The 18066-nt window shown below is 38.6% G+C and overlaps 1 protein-coding gene across 1 annotated transcript; it reads left to right on the forward strand.

The window, feature by feature from the left end:
* Positions 1-2977: 2977 nt before the first annotated feature.
* On the forward strand, positions 2978-12121 carry adad1 (adenosine deaminase domain containing 1 (testis-specific)). The gene is made up of 13 exons (XM_079479662.1): positions 2978-3107; positions 3312-3484; positions 3724-3858; positions 3948-4115; positions 6616-6684; positions 7047-7172; positions 7850-7973; positions 9102-9272; positions 9531-9763; positions 10318-10552; positions 10950-11082; positions 11188-11297; positions 11680-12121. Exons 2-13 carry the CDS (start codon positions 3325-3327, stop codon positions 11684-11686), a joined length of 1671 nt encoding a protein of 556 aa, XP_079335788.1. The 5' UTR covers positions 2978-3107; positions 3312-3324; the 3' UTR covers positions 11687-12121.
* The last annotated feature ends 5945 nt before the right edge of the window (positions 12122-18066 follow it).

Raw genomic sequence — 18066 nt, forward strand, 5'->3', positions numbered from 1 at the left:
ACAGCATCCTTTGTTTTAGACTGTAGGAAGTGATGCGGATCTGAAAACAGGATCAGTATTAGAAGTTAATGACCGGAAGGGTCACCAGAAACGAAAAAAAACATAAAGTGATCACATTAGTTGGGAAAAATTAAAATGAACATCTGCATTTTAAGGCTATGTTGGAATTGGTTAGCTTTTGGTATACCAATCTCTGCCAGAGGGGGGCGCTCGACATTTCTCATGCATTGAATGGCAAATTTTGAAAAAATGAAAACAGGCCTTTGCTTGAGTGCACACATTACATTTTTCTGGCTATTGTGAATGAAATACCCAGGTAAGGAACTCTGGACAGAATTTAAACTCTACACCAGTAAATGAGCAATACAATATATGTCGTGCAATTTAATCTGCTAGTTTTGCACATGCTGGATTTCCAGCTTGATGACGTGGCGCTTTATTCTTTAACGATATTGTAAAAAGAATGTGTGATGTATTATATCAGATGTTCAGATGCGTCAGTGTTAAATCAAAACACGCAATCTGGGCTCATGTCCAACATATTGACTAATTCTTCTGATGTGTTTTCTCTTTCCACAGATGCTTAAAATAATGATTCAAACATCCTCTTTTGTTCCTGTGCAGACCCTCAGTACATCTAGAATGTCTGCTAGCAAGCGGAATAAGTACTCCTACATAATGTATATAATTTTAGCTTAAAGATATTATCTGACAAGCAAACAAATTTAGAAGCTGCCCGCATTTACCGGCCACAAGCAAAAATCCAAAAACACCTACACACAGCTTTGTCAGTGTCATGTCTTAGATCACAAATCCCTGAGTGCCAGATCGAGTGCTAATGCAAAACCTTCTTCCATCATGATAGGGACATATATGCATGTATAAAAATAACAAAGTTATAAATGCAATCAAAGGCACTGAGACCGAAGTTAAAACACCACTTTCAGGATTGTCTCTGCATGGAACAGAAGATGGGAAAATCATATTAAAGACGTCATGTTCTCAAAGAGGTGTTTCCGGGCATCAATATTAGTGTGTGGGTATTGCGGTGGGACGACTTGCTCTTTTGCTCATCATAAAACCTTACCTGTTTCCACCGAGTCAGTAACTGAAATTATCCATAGATTCTTCACATTTTGCATACACATTAAATATTCAGTTACAATCAATACTATAACACACAATACAGACCAGTCTCCATGATCTTAGTCAACATTTCCACAGTGTGGGGGCTTTTGAATCTAATGCTGGGTCTTTCTATTTTAACATTTTAAGAATATATTTATTCCTTTCTGATATAATCTTCCATAACAGGTGCATGATATTTTAGCAAATTAAAGAAAAATCTAATATATAAATATATTTATAATGGATAAACACATAAGGTAGTAGCTATAAAATAACAGTTCTTTTTGAAAGGCATTGCAGGAACTGGATGTAGTTGCGTATAAAGGACGTGTGATGGAAACTGCATTTCCTTCATTATCCAAACGAAGATATAAATGTACAGTAAATAGGCTAAATAGCTATGGCTTTCTCTTTTGAATGAGAACTATACTTTGGCAGAGAATTGTAATGTTTCTTCCTCTTCTTTTGATCTTGTATTATTGTGGTTAATAAAGGTCTTCTATTTTTAGACCTTGCAAAAAGTTGACTGTGTTTTCCTGTTGCACACCCTTCCTTGAGTCACACACACACACATCACTGGAAAACTGTGTTTTCATGAGTAACCCTTTAAAAACCCCTTGATTGTCCCTAATCACACAACCAGCACTGAGCACGGTGTCACTTTCATATATTTCACTTTTAATCACTAGGTCAGAATTTCATTATATTGGGCTTCATTTAATGGAACAAGAATATGTTTGTGGTTGTACTTACGAGAAGAAATGTTTGTGTGACTGTCAATCCAACTGTGTGAAATCAAAAATGTGTGCCACATGGTTGACGTTATTCTGCAAAAACTTGTGTTGATTACTGCTTCAGTTACCACACATCAGAATCGATTCATTCATTTTGGATTGTGTGCTAACACTGTGATTCTTGCATTACTCGATTTGACACAATAAACGTCACATTTGACATTTACATTTATCCAAAGCGACTTACAAATGAGGTTAAACAGTTGAAGCAACATAAGGACAACAAAAAGCGTACGTGCAATCAAAAACTGGTCTCATATAGCCTACGACAGTTTACGTTTTTTTATAATAGTGGTCATGTTGCTAACATGGTTTTGATGCTCGTTTGAACACTAATTTACGGACTTGAATGTACAGTACAGCCACGTGGCTGTCATTGACGCTTTAACAAATCAACATATACATAAATAATAACCCTGATAGCACAATCAATCTATTTGACATCTGCAAGACATCTACGAGACGTTTGCTCACCTGCAAAACGTCTCTGAGATGTCTGCTGTCAGACGTCATATAGACCTCTAGAAGATGTCTGTAAGATGTTTATGATTTAGAATGGATGCTCTTTCTAAAATGTTAAGCAGATGTTTTTACGCAGCCCAGATCTTAATCAGACGCATTACAGGCGCTCAGACATCTCCGAGATGTATTGCAGACGAGCAAACTATGTAGGCCTATTGCAGATGTAAATGCAGACGTCAAATAGACGTAAACCAGATGGATTGTGTATCTGGGAAGGCATTATGACATTTACATGTGAATTAAATCCATCACAGAAGCGTCAAGAATAAACACGTCATTTTGGAAGTACTACCGTAGTTGAAAGCTGGGTTGGAACGTAGATGCTAAATCAACGGATGCTGAGTTAAGCGCTTTAGCCGTTAGCTGCGCTGCCGCCATATTGGAGCGGGCAGGACTGCTTCACAAACATTAGATATTAATTCGCAAAAAAAGAAGAAAAAACAAATATTATTTGCGTGCACAAGCATTTACACCACAGTTAACTGAATCACTAAAATATCAAAGTCTCTACTTTTGGCGATGTTTACGACATCGTAGTACCGCGAAGGTTGGCGCTGCTCTGACGTCATGTCATGCGCCGGTTGGTTTGGTCTGTAGAGCACACAACGCGCGCACCTGTTTTGCAGAAGCTGTGGTTGAAATATCTGCAGAAGCACAACGCAGGTTTGTCTTTTCATTCGAGTATTTTGACTTAACAAATATGATAAAACAGCTGACGGGCATTTCAAATAAATCATTCTTTGGCCCGCCAGGTGGGCGTTTTTTTAAGGATGTGACATCACGTCTTACCTATGAACCTAGAAATGCAAACACGTGCTTGTTTTCCTCTCTGAATGAATTTGATTTGTTTGTGTTTTTCTTCTTCAGTGGTGAGATAGAGATGTTGAGAGAGACATCCTTCAGGCGTGCTGGCTTGACCCACATGGGCAGGACAAACATCTTTCCATCGTCGTCACATGGAAATTCACTTTCTGATTTCAACGACATAAACAACAATAAATGTCTTCCTGGCCAAGCCTTCAGTGTCACAGCCAAAACCAGTTGAGAGTCTTTATCTTGAGTGTTTTTAGGCTATTCAGTCATTTAGTCTATACATGATTTCTTATTGCTTTAAAAGCTATGGAAGAGTATTTAACACCCAAACAGGATAAAACCTCTAAATATGATTGATGTGTGTATATTTGAATGCCAAAAGTACAGCCGTTCATTTTTGATTTCACGTTTTCCCTCAGTAAATCTTATTATGTGATTTTTGGTCTATTGCCGATGTCTCTTACAGATTCCAAACAACAGATTCTGCCCCGTGAATTGATTGACAGGTATAAGGGAGGAGAGATGCACCCGGTGTCTGCGTTGCACCAGCTTTCACAGGTTCTGCAGTTTCAGCTGGATCTAAAGGAAACCGTGACCACCGGTAGCACATTATTCCCCTTTTAATCGCAAAGTATTTGATTGAAATGCTGGGACGTGCATTCAACACGCGTGTGCCTTTCCTCCGAGCAGCAGGTGTTACGGGATTTTACTTTGCGTTCTGTGTTGTAATCGATGGAGTCCAGTATAAAACCGGGATGGGCATCACAAAAAAAGAGGCCAGAGCCAAAGCAGCTGAACTTGCCCTAGAAGAGCTTGTGGCACGCTCAGAGAATGCTGAGATACCTTCAGAGGTTTCTGGTAAGAATCTAATGATGATTCATAACATTCAACAATGAAAAAACGGTTCAGCCAAAATTAGTCATCCCGTTGTCATTTTAATTATGTGTGTAATATTTTCCGTTCTACACACAAAGAGGATTTTTATTGATTTTTTTACACACTCTTTTCCATACAAGCACAGTTCATACACTGGGTGCCTCTCAATTCTTATTTGTGCATCCTCGCTTCCTTTCCTCACGTCTGAGCTTCAGCCTTCAGGATGCGAGGATGGAGGAATTAAAAGAAGTGATTTGAAATGTCTCTTCGGCGTCACTTCAAAGCGTCATCAATTAATGCATTGAAAATATAACAAATCAAGTTAAATACATACTTTAGGTGGATGTCATAATCCCCACTAGAATAAAATAAGTTCAAAACATGTTTTAAAGTGTTCAGAAATGATGTAAATAAGGTATGCCAAATATATGTTATACATAAATATTAACTGTAATAATAAATTAATACTAACTATACAGTTTGAAATAGGACTACATTTACATTAATGTAATGCTTAATTAACATTATTATCAATGCAATGAAACGCTTAACGTTACCGTTGTGTTTGTTCTTGTTGACAGTTATTTTGTGCCATTTTAGACACAGATTAAATGAAAGACAATCGTGTTTTATTTAAAATGTGTTCATTTTATTAAACGTTATAAATAAATGTTATGGTAAAGAAACGTGACAAACTATGAAACAACTAAAAAGTATTGTTCTCTTTATTAAAAACTAAAAAAAAAACTTAATTACAATCCAAAGCCATGCAGGTGTAATATAAGTGGTATGACGAATGTCCGCGACAGTACTGTCAGTCGAAGGGTTTATTAGATCAGTGTGTGAAATCGTTTACTCATTTTTATTTGCTTCTTCCCCATTTAGTGGACTATTTAGCATTCACTATGTAGGGGATAATTAACGATTGAGCGAATTCAGACACAGCTAAAGTGTCCGTGCGGTCCAGCTCCAAAATAAAAGCTATTAAAGGAATAGGTCACCTTCAAAGTGTCGTCATTTTCTCGCCACCTTGTCATTTAAAACCTGTATGACTTTATTTCTTCTCCAGAACACAAAATAAGATATTGTTGGTTACAGAAAAGCGTTGGTCTCTATTGATTTGCATTGGTTTTGTGTCCAGTGGAAGTCAATGTAGACCAGCGGTTTTTGGTTACCAATCTTCGTTTGGGTTTTGCAGAAGCAATAAAATCAGGCTCAAAATGACTACAGGGTGTGAAATGATGACGGAATTTTCTTTTTGAAGGTGAACGATTCCTTTTAATGGCTTTGTTAAACTTAAAACATTGTTGATGAGACATAAGGACATCTTTTATCGTACATCATATTAAATAGAATTACTGAAATAAATAATGATCGCATTACAATTTGAATATCATGACATCCATGTTTGATCTCAGTCAAGACTAAGACAAATGCTGAAGTTTGATAAAACGTTGAATTTTCTAGTAAATGATTCATTTTCACGTGATGTGATGCGTTTAATTGCCCCTCGCCTTAGCAGATTTAAGATTTTGACTTGTGGATGAGTAAATAACGTGCACCTATTTCTGTTTTGGCATGTGCTGGTAAAGTTTATGTGCGAGAAAACGTGTGACATTCAGTGTGACACTTTCCATAGAATCGATGTGAACGGTTAGTCAGACTTCCCCCTTTTTTTACCTCTAATGTAAATCCAAGCGCTTAAAAAATAAACGTTAAACATTTCCTCAGAATCGAATGAAATGAAAAGTCTTTGCTGCGTTCCCTCCCATCGAAACACACCGACAGTCATTCACAGAAACCGTGGTAAAGCTCTTTCCTGTTTGAGGTGGAGGTGCAGCCTTTGTTTTTCAACACAAGTCAAATGTAAGGACGCTCACAGTGGGCTGGTGTTAGAGAAATGTTAACAAATAACTGATCGCATGAAGCCTGTAGGTATCTAGAAGGAACATGTTAAACGTTGGATTTTTCAGCTTTTTAAAGTGTGACGGACAGGTCAGTGTCAGTGCTGTTTGCTAAGGCAAGCATTGTTTGTACTATTGCACACACCTGAAACTAACTCCGAACCCTTAGTAGTAAATTTCTGTGTAACCCATCCTGTGACATGAATAGCACCTTTAGTCATGTGACTCGTACAGGAAGTAGTTTAAGCAATTAGTTCGGATGGTAACCGATTTGGTGATCATCCACCGAGGCCGTGATGTCGGGAAAACGCAACTCTCATCTTTTTTAGAGAATAATAGTTTCAAAACTTCAGATGTCCAAATTTAAGGAAATGGAACAAACACTGTACATTTGATATGATGTGTTGTCAAAGTTTACAAGCACTTTTTTAATACTTTTTGCAAAGCCCAGTGACAAACATTTAAGGGAGACTAATAATTATGATTCATGGCCAAAACAATAAAAATCGCGGCAGCAATATTTCGTTTATTGTGGATTTGATGTTTGTTTGAGCGTGCATCTTTATGTTTTTTCTCAGCGGTGTCTCTGACTGTGAGGAACAAAGACTCGTTCATACCAGAAGTCCACCCTGGAAGGGCTGTGATGGGTAGTTATATTCTTCCTTTTAAATACATTAAACGTGTCGTTTATCAGAATAGAGAATCCTGAAAAAAAGCGGTTTCAGGCCTGATATGGTTTAAATATTGGGATGATATACAGAGCAACTTTTATTTTTTAATATGTGTCTTAAAGTGATGGTTTGTCCAAAATGTAAATTCTGTCATCCACGCTCACGTTGCTCTGAATCCGTATGACGTTCTTTCCTCCATCGAATTGTTCTCAATTTCTCCTTTCATGTTCCACGGGGGAACAAACGTCATACAAGTTTGCGTGACGTAAGGTGACAGAATGTTTATTTTTGGTTAAACCATTGCCAAAGTTGACTAATAATTTCACTGTGGTTGACAGAGAGAAAGAACCCTCTGAAGGATGAGGTACCCAGCGCGGTGAGGGATATCTTCACCAGGCTGATGGACAGTTACCCAGAATTCTCTGCCTGTGGCGGAACAGTGGCTGCATTTGTCATGCAGTCTCGTAAGTCAGTCGCGCAGGAAGTCAGACCACAGCCTGGCATTGTGGGATTTCTAATAAAATGTCACGTGACAAACGATGTTGCTGCGTAATCCTCTCCGCACAGAATCGGCCTTGTCCCGAAATCAAATGATATTTTGTCACAGAGAATAATGTAACTTATTTAATGACACTATGATTTTTTAAATTATATTTAAATAAATGAATTGCATGACCTTTATCTGCAAAGCACAAAACAAGATATTTTGAGGAATGTTGATAATTTAACAATACCGAACCCCATAAATACATGATGACAGAAGTTTTTCGCTTTGGATAAAAACGAAACTATCAAACCTGGAAATGATATGAGAGAAATCAAACAACATTACCTGTTTCCCATTTTTCTAATATCATGGGAACGATCGACAATGATCCTCGTACAGTATACGCGATGGAACGGTGGCTAACAATGCTGTTCCAATTACGTAAATATTATGGAAGAGTAAGTCGTCATATTGTGTCCGTAGCGGCTTGAGGATTCTTTATCCTGAATTTGGAAAAGACAAATGAAGAATGACAATGTGGGAGTTTGTTATCAGATTTGTAGATAACATCCACAGTGTGCTGTTATACCGGTAACCTTGAGTGGTTTTGATTATTTTTGGATGTTAACATGAAGGAACGTGTTGTGTCTGAAGCCACAGGATGTGAGGTCATTGCTCTCGGGACGGGCAGCTCGAACACCAAAGCGACTCCGGCGCCCACAGGACGAATCCTGCATGATTCTCATGCGATGGTAACTGCTCGCAGGTCACTCATGAGGTAAACGGACTCGTGTACACGTTTGTAGTTTTGTTAAGTTTTGATTGACTGATTTTATGTTTGTCATGATCTGCCAACCTTGCTATTGCAAATGTCACAGAAAGGGGTCAGTTAATTCAAGTTATTAACAGCCTTAAAGGGTGCTTCACCCAAATATGACAATTCTGTCATCATGTACTCACCTTCGAGTTGTTCCAAATGTGAATAAATGTGTTTGTTCTTATGACCAGACAGATCAAGACCCTCAGTTGACTCGCATAGTAGGAAAAATTACCTGCTGAACACAACAGAAGATATTTTGAAGAATGTAGGACAGCAAACTGTTCTGGGGCACTTTTGTAAAAAACATTCCTACTATGGGAGTCAATGGGGGCCAAAATGTGTCTGGTTATAACCATTATTCCAAATATCTTTCTCTGTGTTCATCAGAACAAAGACATTGAATCGGATATGGAACAACTCGAATGTGTGTTTGAGAATGTACATTTTTGGTGAAGTATGAAATGAAAACGTAGTTCAGATTTGCAAAGAGCAGCAGTCCAAGACATGGAGAACGCAGGAGGAAATAAAGGGCAGATACTACGCATCTTCCCAATGCGGTCCAGTCAACCACATCTCTCAACCTTCAAAAAAACTACTTCAAACACACCTCTTCTGTGAATACTTGTCAGACAAATGTAAAAAAATACACTAACCCTTTTTTCTCAACAGGTAGTTTGTTTTAGCACCTATTGTATTATTGGTCTTTTATGACGTATTGCTTATTGCTCCCTGAACTCTCTGTAAGTCGCTTTGGATAAAAGCATCTGCTAAATGACTACATGTATTCTGTAAGTAATCAAGATTAACTTGAGATATACAGAAACCGTCTGAGATACGGCCACTTTCTTTTTATTGGCTATATATTTGAAAAACCCAGCAACAAACATAAAGGGTGACTGAAAAAATGATTGGAATGTGTAGATTGTTATGGATGACAGGGTGATGAGGTTGTCGCCGTCATTTCATCATCTCGCAAATCGCTTTCTCTGAATATTATTATATATCAAATATTTGCTGATCTTTATGTTTGTTCATTGTTCGTCTAAGCTTGTTCTGAATTCCTGAATATGTTTCAATCTGCTGTAGGTTTCTGTACAAAAATCTCTTGCTGTTCTTCAGTAAGAATCCCTCTCTGGAGGAGAAGTCGGTTTTCCAGCAGGACCAGACCACCAAACTCCTCAGCTTCAAAAACCATCTGACTTTACACCTGTACCTGAGTCAGCTGCCCAAAGGAGCTGCGCAGATCCCGTCTCAACTGTACATATGCACAAACACACGCACACGGCCACTCACATGTTTGAAACTATTAAACATACTAACGATGACTTAATAACCTGAGACGATGACCTTTCGAAATCACAGATCTTTGGGTATCAACACACGCATGACCTCGCTGCAAATGCAGACATAATGCATCACGTCAATGGTTTAAACCCGACGTACATTTCCAATTGTACAAAATATGAAATTCATTGCTGTTTCTTAATAGATCGAAGCGCTGTTTTTGTGGTCTAGGCGTCTGAATCCGCTGTCGATCTCTGCGTGGGAGGTGAACAATCAGATCGGGCTTCATGTTGTGGTGGAAGGGAAGGTCTTCTCGAAGTTCTCCAGCTCATATGAGCAGATGGGCTCTCATGTGGTCAGCATGTCTGCAACCGATAAGATCACACAGTGGCTGGTGCTGGGCTTCCAGGGGGCGCTACTGAGTCATTTCATTGAGCCCGTCTACGTCAACAGTATATTCATTGGTAAATTGATACAAATCTGGTTGCAGACATATCGAGATATTACCAAGCTAATTTGAATGCGGCTCGTGTCGCTTTATCCATTTCTTAAAATGAAATGATGTTTATTTGTTTAAATTGAGCTTATAACACGTTATGTGAGCATATACAACATTTCTATTTTTGTGCCGTAAGAACTTCTTTTTTGCCGTTTTTATTTCTCTTTTCAATTTTAATTTGGTTTAATAAATTCTTCATAATTATTTTGAATAGTTTTCCAGTGACTGACCCGTTCAGTTTTTATTTATTTGCATATGGAATGTTTAGTTTAGGTCTTTGCACATTTATAATATATCGCAGGCAGTGTGTAAATGTGCAATGGCCTTAATCTGTATGCCCAGTTTTGTATGTTCAACGGAAAGCTTATTGAAATTTGTTAATGTTTTGAATTAAAAAAAAATGTCTCCAAAATATCTTGATACCAATGTTTATTACGTGTTAGGTATGTTGGACTAACCGCACTTATTTGCATTGGCAAACACTTTGTTTAACATTTATTATCTGTTTAATGTGTTGAGGTGAGGGAGGCTGCAGTGATGTACGCGGTTTGCAGATGGCCGTGAGTCAGCGCGTGGATGGCGTCACCTCAACCCTTCCGTTGTATTACTACGTCTACCGGCCGCACATCAGCCTGGTGACCTCGGCCGTGCCTGCAGGCACACAACCTTCCCAGAAATCCCTCAGTCTTAACTGGAGCCACGGCGACCTTACGACTGAGGTGGTGGATGCTCTGGAGGGCAAGTCTTCTGAAGAGTAAGTGTTGTTTTCCATCTGTACGTGCATCCATCCATGCATTCGTTCACGCATCAGCCAGTAGCCTTCCCTTGCAGCCATACCATCCTCCTATCAATGCACATTAGTTTGCCTTAAATTATTAGTTAACCCAACTGTAATAATGCCTTTTATGATTTATTTAGGCACTGGTGCTTCTCTCATAATTGAGTCGCTTTCATGCCATTCCCGATGCATGTGACTTTCCTTCCTCAGTTGGACAATCATTTTATATGAAAATGCAGCCACCGATTTGCATTTGTTCAAAATCTAAATGGAGAAAATGTTCATATTTGGGTAAAATATTCCTCTTGTATATATGTGCACGCGTGATGATGTCATCTGTATTGGTGTTTCTTATGGGTATGTTTTTTACCAGTTCTCCGTTTAAGAGCAGTCCAGCGTTGGCCAGTCGGCTGTGTAAAGCAGCTATGTTGAGTCGATTTAATTTGGTGGCTAAAGAAGCCCAGAGAGAGGAGCTGCTCGCCGCTGTCACATACAGAGAAGCAAAGGTACCGCAGACACTTCATCAATACCCGACGTCACGTCTACAATATAGAATGATTTAATGATCGATAATTGTTCTCAATGAATCTCATTGTTTATGGAACATCCAGATGATGGCAAAGCCGTACCAGGAAGCAAAAAGCGTCCTGAAATCTTACCTGGCGAGGAAGGGTTACGGCCAGTGGGTTGAGAAACCGCCGATCAGCGATCAATTCTCGATGTGAGACATGCGGAGATGTAACAAACGCATTATTTGTTTGTTCAAACTGTTTGATGTTGTTAACTTGCTTGTTTTGCCTGTTTGGTTTGTTTTATTAACGGCATAAAAAGATGGCACTTTTAGACAATAGAGATGCAAGTTTTTCTTCCCCCTAATGTATCAATGAGAAAGAAATACAAAACAGACTAAATAGACCACAACGTTACATGACAACAAGGGGTGAATTTCTGTTTATTCATCAAAGCAAAATGAAAAAAAAAATAAAGAAAAATTCCTTTTCCCTCATTTGGTCATTGTTTTAGCGTGTGCTCTGTGTTTCCGTTTCATTCATGATGTTGCGTCAAACTGTAAAACCGAATCTGTATGACTTTCTTCTTCACAGCACATAAGAAGATATTTTGAAGAACGCTGCATAAACAAACAAACCTGAACCCCATTGACTTCCATCATATGAACACAAACTGGAGAGACATTTCTCGAAATATCTTCTTTTGTGTTTCACTGAAGAAAGACTCGCATACAGGTTTGCAACCACGTGAAGATGAATACATTTGGGATTAAAGATGAAGTATCGCTTTTCCAGTCGAGCGCGGGGCCATGAAGAAGGTTGTAGAAGGGTGTAGTATGTTTGGAGAGGTAAATGATCACGCTACAACACAGGAAACCTCAGAAGCTTCCTGTTAAAGTTTTCACTGCATCCAGTGTCTTTGTTAGTGGTGCTCATGTGAGGATCGGCCTTTCATTAAAATGCGATCACTGTCAAATGCAGTGGAGTGTCCGGACGTGGAGAAGACTGCAAATAAACACTGATACTTCGTACCCTGTATGTATGTCTTAAAATGTTCACGTAAGCGTTTCTTACTTTTTTTTGTGCGTGATGTTTTTGTGTGTGGGAGACGTGCAGGTTCAATGTGTTGTGCATGTAGGAAAGATGTGCACGCTCTAAACAGAGGTGTGCTGTTGTTGGATTACGGCTTAATCTTATTGCAATTGAATAGAAATTCATGCAATGCATTGTATTAACCCTTAAATTGCAGCTCAAGTGCGAGTGTGTTGCGTTAGTGCTGCGGGTTTGATTTCCGAGAATGCGCATTATGATCAATTGCGAACGTGAAGTCCCATTTTAAAGACTTGGTCTGCCAAATGCATATAAATGTAAACTTTGACTAGTTATGTTAGTATTAAATGCGTAAATAAGTCGGATGATTGCAGATGGTTGGATTCGTGCAGTTGCAGGGGTCAAAGGTCAAGGGTGAAATTTCAAATGCAACTTGCATGCTGCCGTCACTGCTCATGGGGCCCGGGCATGTTCTTGAGACTTTGAAAGATTTGGCGTGAGTAACTACATGGCATGTGATGCGATTGAGAAAATAACAAAACAGTTTCACGTGGGGTCGAATTGTTTCTTAAAAGCAACAGAATACAACTGCAATGTCATTCGGTTTACAAAAGTGTTCTGTGCATTCAAAGACTCACACACCTTACATTTCAGGATGTGGTTTTAAGGGTTTCATTCGACTGATGCATCACCTGTCCTGCGCTACTGATCTGTGATCAGTAATGAGGTGATGAACTGAACTGCTTCGTCCCGCATCATGACGAGATCACATATGGAATAAAGCCATCAAGACTTATTGAGGAACTTCACCGAGGTGTGGTTTGGTCTCAATAACACTCGCACATAAGAGATCTATTATATTTTATAGTTTTGTTTTCTAACTTACATCACTGACAAACCGTACCGTGACACCACACACACACACCTCCTGATCCTCAAACATGTCTCGTTCTGGAAGAAGCGGTCTTGAGTAATTTGTAATTCTTGTAAAAGTGTGCCTTATATGTTTGGCATTTGAAGGGATAGTTCACCCCATCGTTTATTCTCTAATGTGCTTGTAAACCTGTATGTGATCGCTTCACAAGAGAAGATATTTTGTGAAATGTCTTTGCGGTTCTGTGTTCATACACTGGAAGTCAATGGGGTTCAACGTCACATGAACTACTTGGCAGCGATGTGAGATCAATTTCTGCTCCTATAGACTGTAAGTCTGAGCGTCCCGTTGCGGTTTAGGTGGGTAAAGGTGATGGCTGAGTGACTTAATATTAGTAAGAGTGGAATGCGGTGGATCTATTTTCACATCATTTGTCATAGAAAGTTTGATCGGGGACTTTCCCAAAGGGTCCACGTGCACGATGTGCACGATGTCCACCTGAACTTAAAAATTCCGCCGTCCCTGAACTCGCATGTAGGTTAGGGGGTCAAAACCAAAGTCAGCGGACGGGTCACATCCACTCTATTGCAAAAATGACTTTTGAGTATTTAAACTCGCACAGAAGTGAATGACAAAAAAAATCAAGGAATCAGAAGTTTTTTTTTAAATAAGTTCACTTTTATTTGTCTTTAAATACACATGGCAGATGTCCTTATAAATAACCAATAACATAAATAAATATTCTCATAAATACATAAATAAGCAGCGAAGCTTATGTCTTAAAAACATTCTAGTGCTTTTTTCTTTCTAAAATACATCCTGAGAACTGGCAGCATATCTGTCTTCATAGAAGTTGAACACTATTGAAAAGAATGCTTTCCTAGCAGTGCAATGTCGAAACGCGTTAACCCATACAATCCTATAAGGGTCTGTGCTGAGTTTCATCGGAAGGTTCTGTAGATGTAAACCCCGGGCACAGAAACCTCACAGTGTTAGTTTTAGTTTTGGTCCAGAGTTTCATTCGAGGTTGCTCGGAGCAGACGTCTACTTATTTAGAGACATTATTTGTTGCAGGAGAGATTTCGTGTCCTTCAAGAATTCATTGAAGGGTTTTTCGGGTGAGACTTCACAGTCGAAATGGGAGCAGGAGGAATCGGACTATGAAATGAGAGCAAATGAAGAAGAAGTGTGAGAACAGATCGCACTTCAAACATTATTCAAGTCACATAATGGTTTAGTCAGTGAAGAACAAATTTAACTTACTGCGTTATATTTGTTCATATTCGTCAGTGTCAACATGAGATCATCCGCAGCCTCCATCAAATTACAATCTCGAATAAACGCATCCAGTTCTATGATACAGCAATTCAGAGCAGAATACAGGCAGTTCTCCTAAGAGTCAGAAACAGAAAAGTTTTAGAACTTGATGTCCGATGGAGGCTGTTACGGAGGATGTAGACACTAAACCTCCAGGTGTGTGTGTGTGTGTGTTGTGAGAGCTATCTTTGCTGGCTTGAGGTTTGGCTTTGGCATAGTTAACCTCCTTCCTGTTCCTCTGATCTCTTATCTCTCGCAAACGAACGTGTTCGATGCTCAAAAATCGAGAAGCAAAGATCTCATAGGTTTACTCACCTTTACATCGACGGGAGTGTAGAATGTTGGGTTTATCTCATTAAACTGTGATAAAAAAAAACACAAAGTTAAGTCAATTATTAAAGCGTCGGTTATACATCAGATGGCTGATATTGTCGTGTGGTTTCATGATAAGATACTTACGCATTTGTCTTTTTCAGTAGTTTTAGAAAAATCGTCAATCAGCTGTAAGTACGCGTTGTGTCTCAAGGGATGAGCGGTCAGACAGTAGAGCAGAGCCAGTGTCACGGTACAGATGCAGGGTAGAGATGACATGATGTCTGAGGGATATGTCTTCTGAGATGCACCTGATTCTTGTGTATCCACGAGTGCAAGTGATATGAAAGCACCTCGAATCTGTATTTATAATCGCAGCTCAAGGTTTGGAAAATGAATGGGTGGGCATATGCAATGAAGCGCTGGACTTTTTTTCCCCTTTTGATGACTGTTGGGAGTTTTCATATTGCCCTTTTCTCCTCGAGCTAGCCCCCACCCCCCTCTCCTTCCACCCTCCACCTCAGTGTGTGTGTTGAGGTTGTACACAGATGTTGTTTCCTCGGCTGAATGTGGACAGTCATACTTAGTTAATAACTTAAAGAACCTGTCATTTGATATTTGACAATACACAGCACATAGCATCTGCTATGCCTGCTGACTCCTCGTGGCTATTTTGGGTTTCATTTGGTCGTCTAGATTTCTGATTACTTTGTTTTAAATACAAATTAAATAAAAGGTAAATGTGTAAATAAAGGTTTTAAATGATGATGCCGTAGATGAACATGTTTGGCAGTGAAAAACATCTACTGTATATTTGCCGAATCGCTTTGCAAAATGTTCTTTGATGTAGAAAAGATTTATTGATGTTACAAAAGCTGCTCTGCAAGAAATACAACATAAGTGAATAATCCGAAAGGCGCAGGAAACATGCAGACAAAAAAAGCAAAGTTCTAGGATGGTTTGTAGAGAAACTTACACACGAAGACGTAGGATAGAGAAAGTGTGAAAGATTGTTATATAGTGTGTGTTGTTATACATTTTTACATTACATTTATGCATTTGGCAGACGCTGTTATCCAAAGCGACTTACATTGCATTATCCTACACATGTTACATAGGTGTCTGTTCTTATACACATCCATTGTCACGTCAATTGAGGCGACTGTGGTTCAGAGAGTGTTAACCTCCGTTCAATCACAGTCTCCAGGGTTTTTAACCATGCAAAATATTTATCATACAAAAAATGATGTCATGATCACATTTTGTGTTCATGTTCATGCAACGAGTCACAATCTTCTTTACGTTGTATTTCCATGGGATGCTCTGTAGAAAATGCTTGTGTACATTTTACCCGTATAGCTTGGAAGGAGATCGGTTTAACATTATTAACAGATCTTGTTTCCATTGCACCGCTCAGAATTGAATTGGGAATGGATCTGGAGTGAAAAAGGTTTGGTTTCATTTATTCTTATTCATTTTTTACTCTTTCACTCACAAAAAAGATATTTTGAAGAATGTTGATAACCAAACAACCCTGACCCTCATTGACTTCTGTAGTATGAACAGAAATCACTGAGACATTTCTCATAATATCCTTTTGGTTAACCAACCGCAGAGCAAAGAGAGCTACGCCATTGAACACATTCTCTTTTGCTTGAGCACAACACAATGTTTTCTTGGGAGGAAACAACAAGGTGTGTTTTGAAAGTAACACATGATGTGTCAAACAAATAACACAAAACAATAACATTAACACATCTATTTTAAGTGTGCACGATCAAACAAATAGCAAATGACAGACTATAGCAAATGTCCTGCTTTAACCTGACGCGAGGTGAGGGACTGAGCGTTGAGGGGAACATCTCAATGCGGTGAGTGTCCTTTAGTGGTTAATTATGTGGGATGTGTTTAGTGAAAGTGAGAGAGAAAGGGAAGGCATCAGGGAAAAGCCCTCTGCTGAGCTCTGGATGATGGTGGTGCATGACACCTGAAGGTGCTGTTGTCATGGAAACGCATCTATCAGCACCTCAGGGTTCCCTGTGAGCATTTGATGAGGATTTGTATCTCTCACAATCTTTACATATACGTCAGAATACCACAGACCGTTCCACTTCAAAAGAAATAAACGGAAAAATGGGTGCTTGATGGATTATTTCCCCTATAAAGTTTGACCACATGAAAGACAAATTGTGAAACCGATGTGTTTATTCTTATAAGGAGGTCTACCTCTGAACGCTTCTTTTAGTTTGATTGAATGTGAATTACTGAGCTTCGAAGATGACGGCGAAAGAAGTAGGCCGGGATTTACGTTATCCAAAGACTTACATTGCATTTGTTATACATTTGTTTCTGACTACAGCATTATGCAATCCCCTGGGATTGAACTCATGACCTTGGCAAAAGTGATACTCGTCCCACCCGGAACGCTTTCAAATATAAATCTGTTTCCACTTGTGAAAAATAATCTATGAGCAATCGGAAGAATCTGATCTGAGAATGCTGAAGTCACGTGTTTCAGAGTCCCACATTAGCTCAGGCTGACACTATTCTCCATTGACAGACTTCAGCACTGAGAAAATATATAAAAGTTATTATAACTAATTTGTAAAGTAATATTTTATTACTTTTCCTAAGTCACCTGGCTGCCTTAAAATTTTGAGTTAACTTAAAAATACGAGTCAACACAACGAGTTTGCATCAAATTCATTGACAAACTCATATTTATATAAAACCAGGTAACACATTTTTAAAAGTTGAAACAGCAAATCAAATTTGACAGTGGTGTAATTCATTACATATTTCTATAAAGTGAGTTTTGTTTTAATTTAAAACTTTCTGCTGGATGCAATAAAAGAAGCACAATAAAAGACATTGACAGAAACTTTCTGTCACACAAAACAACATTGTAATGTAAAATTAAAAGAACATCTGATCGAATCTCACATGGATGCATAGCTACTCTAGCCATGGTATTCTTGAATATTTTTATTAAAATATGCTTCAAATAACAAAACAATGCAACGCAAAATGTGATAATCAGTGAATGAAATGGACAACCTTAATACATTTGTTTATTTTTTATAGAATGTAAAGATAAGATGTGATGAGATCTCATCCCAATTCAGAAAAAAAAAAAAAAATAAGACTTATTTTTCATAAACTATTCCCAGAAATTGGAGGGAAACTATATTAAGTACATCTCACATATAAAAAGTCAGATGTCTGTGACAAATGTCTCTTTCATTAGAGTTTCAAAAGAGAACTCTTTTGTCAAGTCAGCAATCAAAAGTCAATATTAAATGACCGAACGGATTGATATCAGTTATACACCTCCTTGCTCTTAATGTGTTTCAAAAATGACACTCTGATTTGTGTCTTTTTTATTTCTCCTTCTGAGCAATAACATGTTTCTGTGCGTTCATGGCACC

This window comes from Barbatula barbatula (assembly GCF_947034865.1).
Source record: "Barbatula barbatula genome assembly, chromosome: 18".
Classification (NCBI taxonomy): domain Eukaryota; kingdom Metazoa; phylum Chordata; class Actinopteri; order Cypriniformes; family Nemacheilidae; genus Barbatula; species Barbatula barbatula.

Excerpts from the sequence above, each read along its gene's own strand:
- adad1 (XM_079479662.1), top strand. The coding sequence starts at position 3,325 with ATGTTGAGAGAGACATCCTTCAGGCGTGCTGGCTTGACCCACATGGGC. Across the intron at positions 3,859-3,947 it reads AAAGGAAACCGTGACCACCG|CAGGTGTTACGGGATTTTAC; the intron begins GTAGCACATTAT and ends TCCTCCGAGCAG. Across the intron at positions 4,116-6,615 it reads GATACCTTCAGAGGTTTCTG|CGGTGTCTCTGACTGTGAGG; the intron begins GTAAGAATCTAA and ends GTTTTTTCTCAG.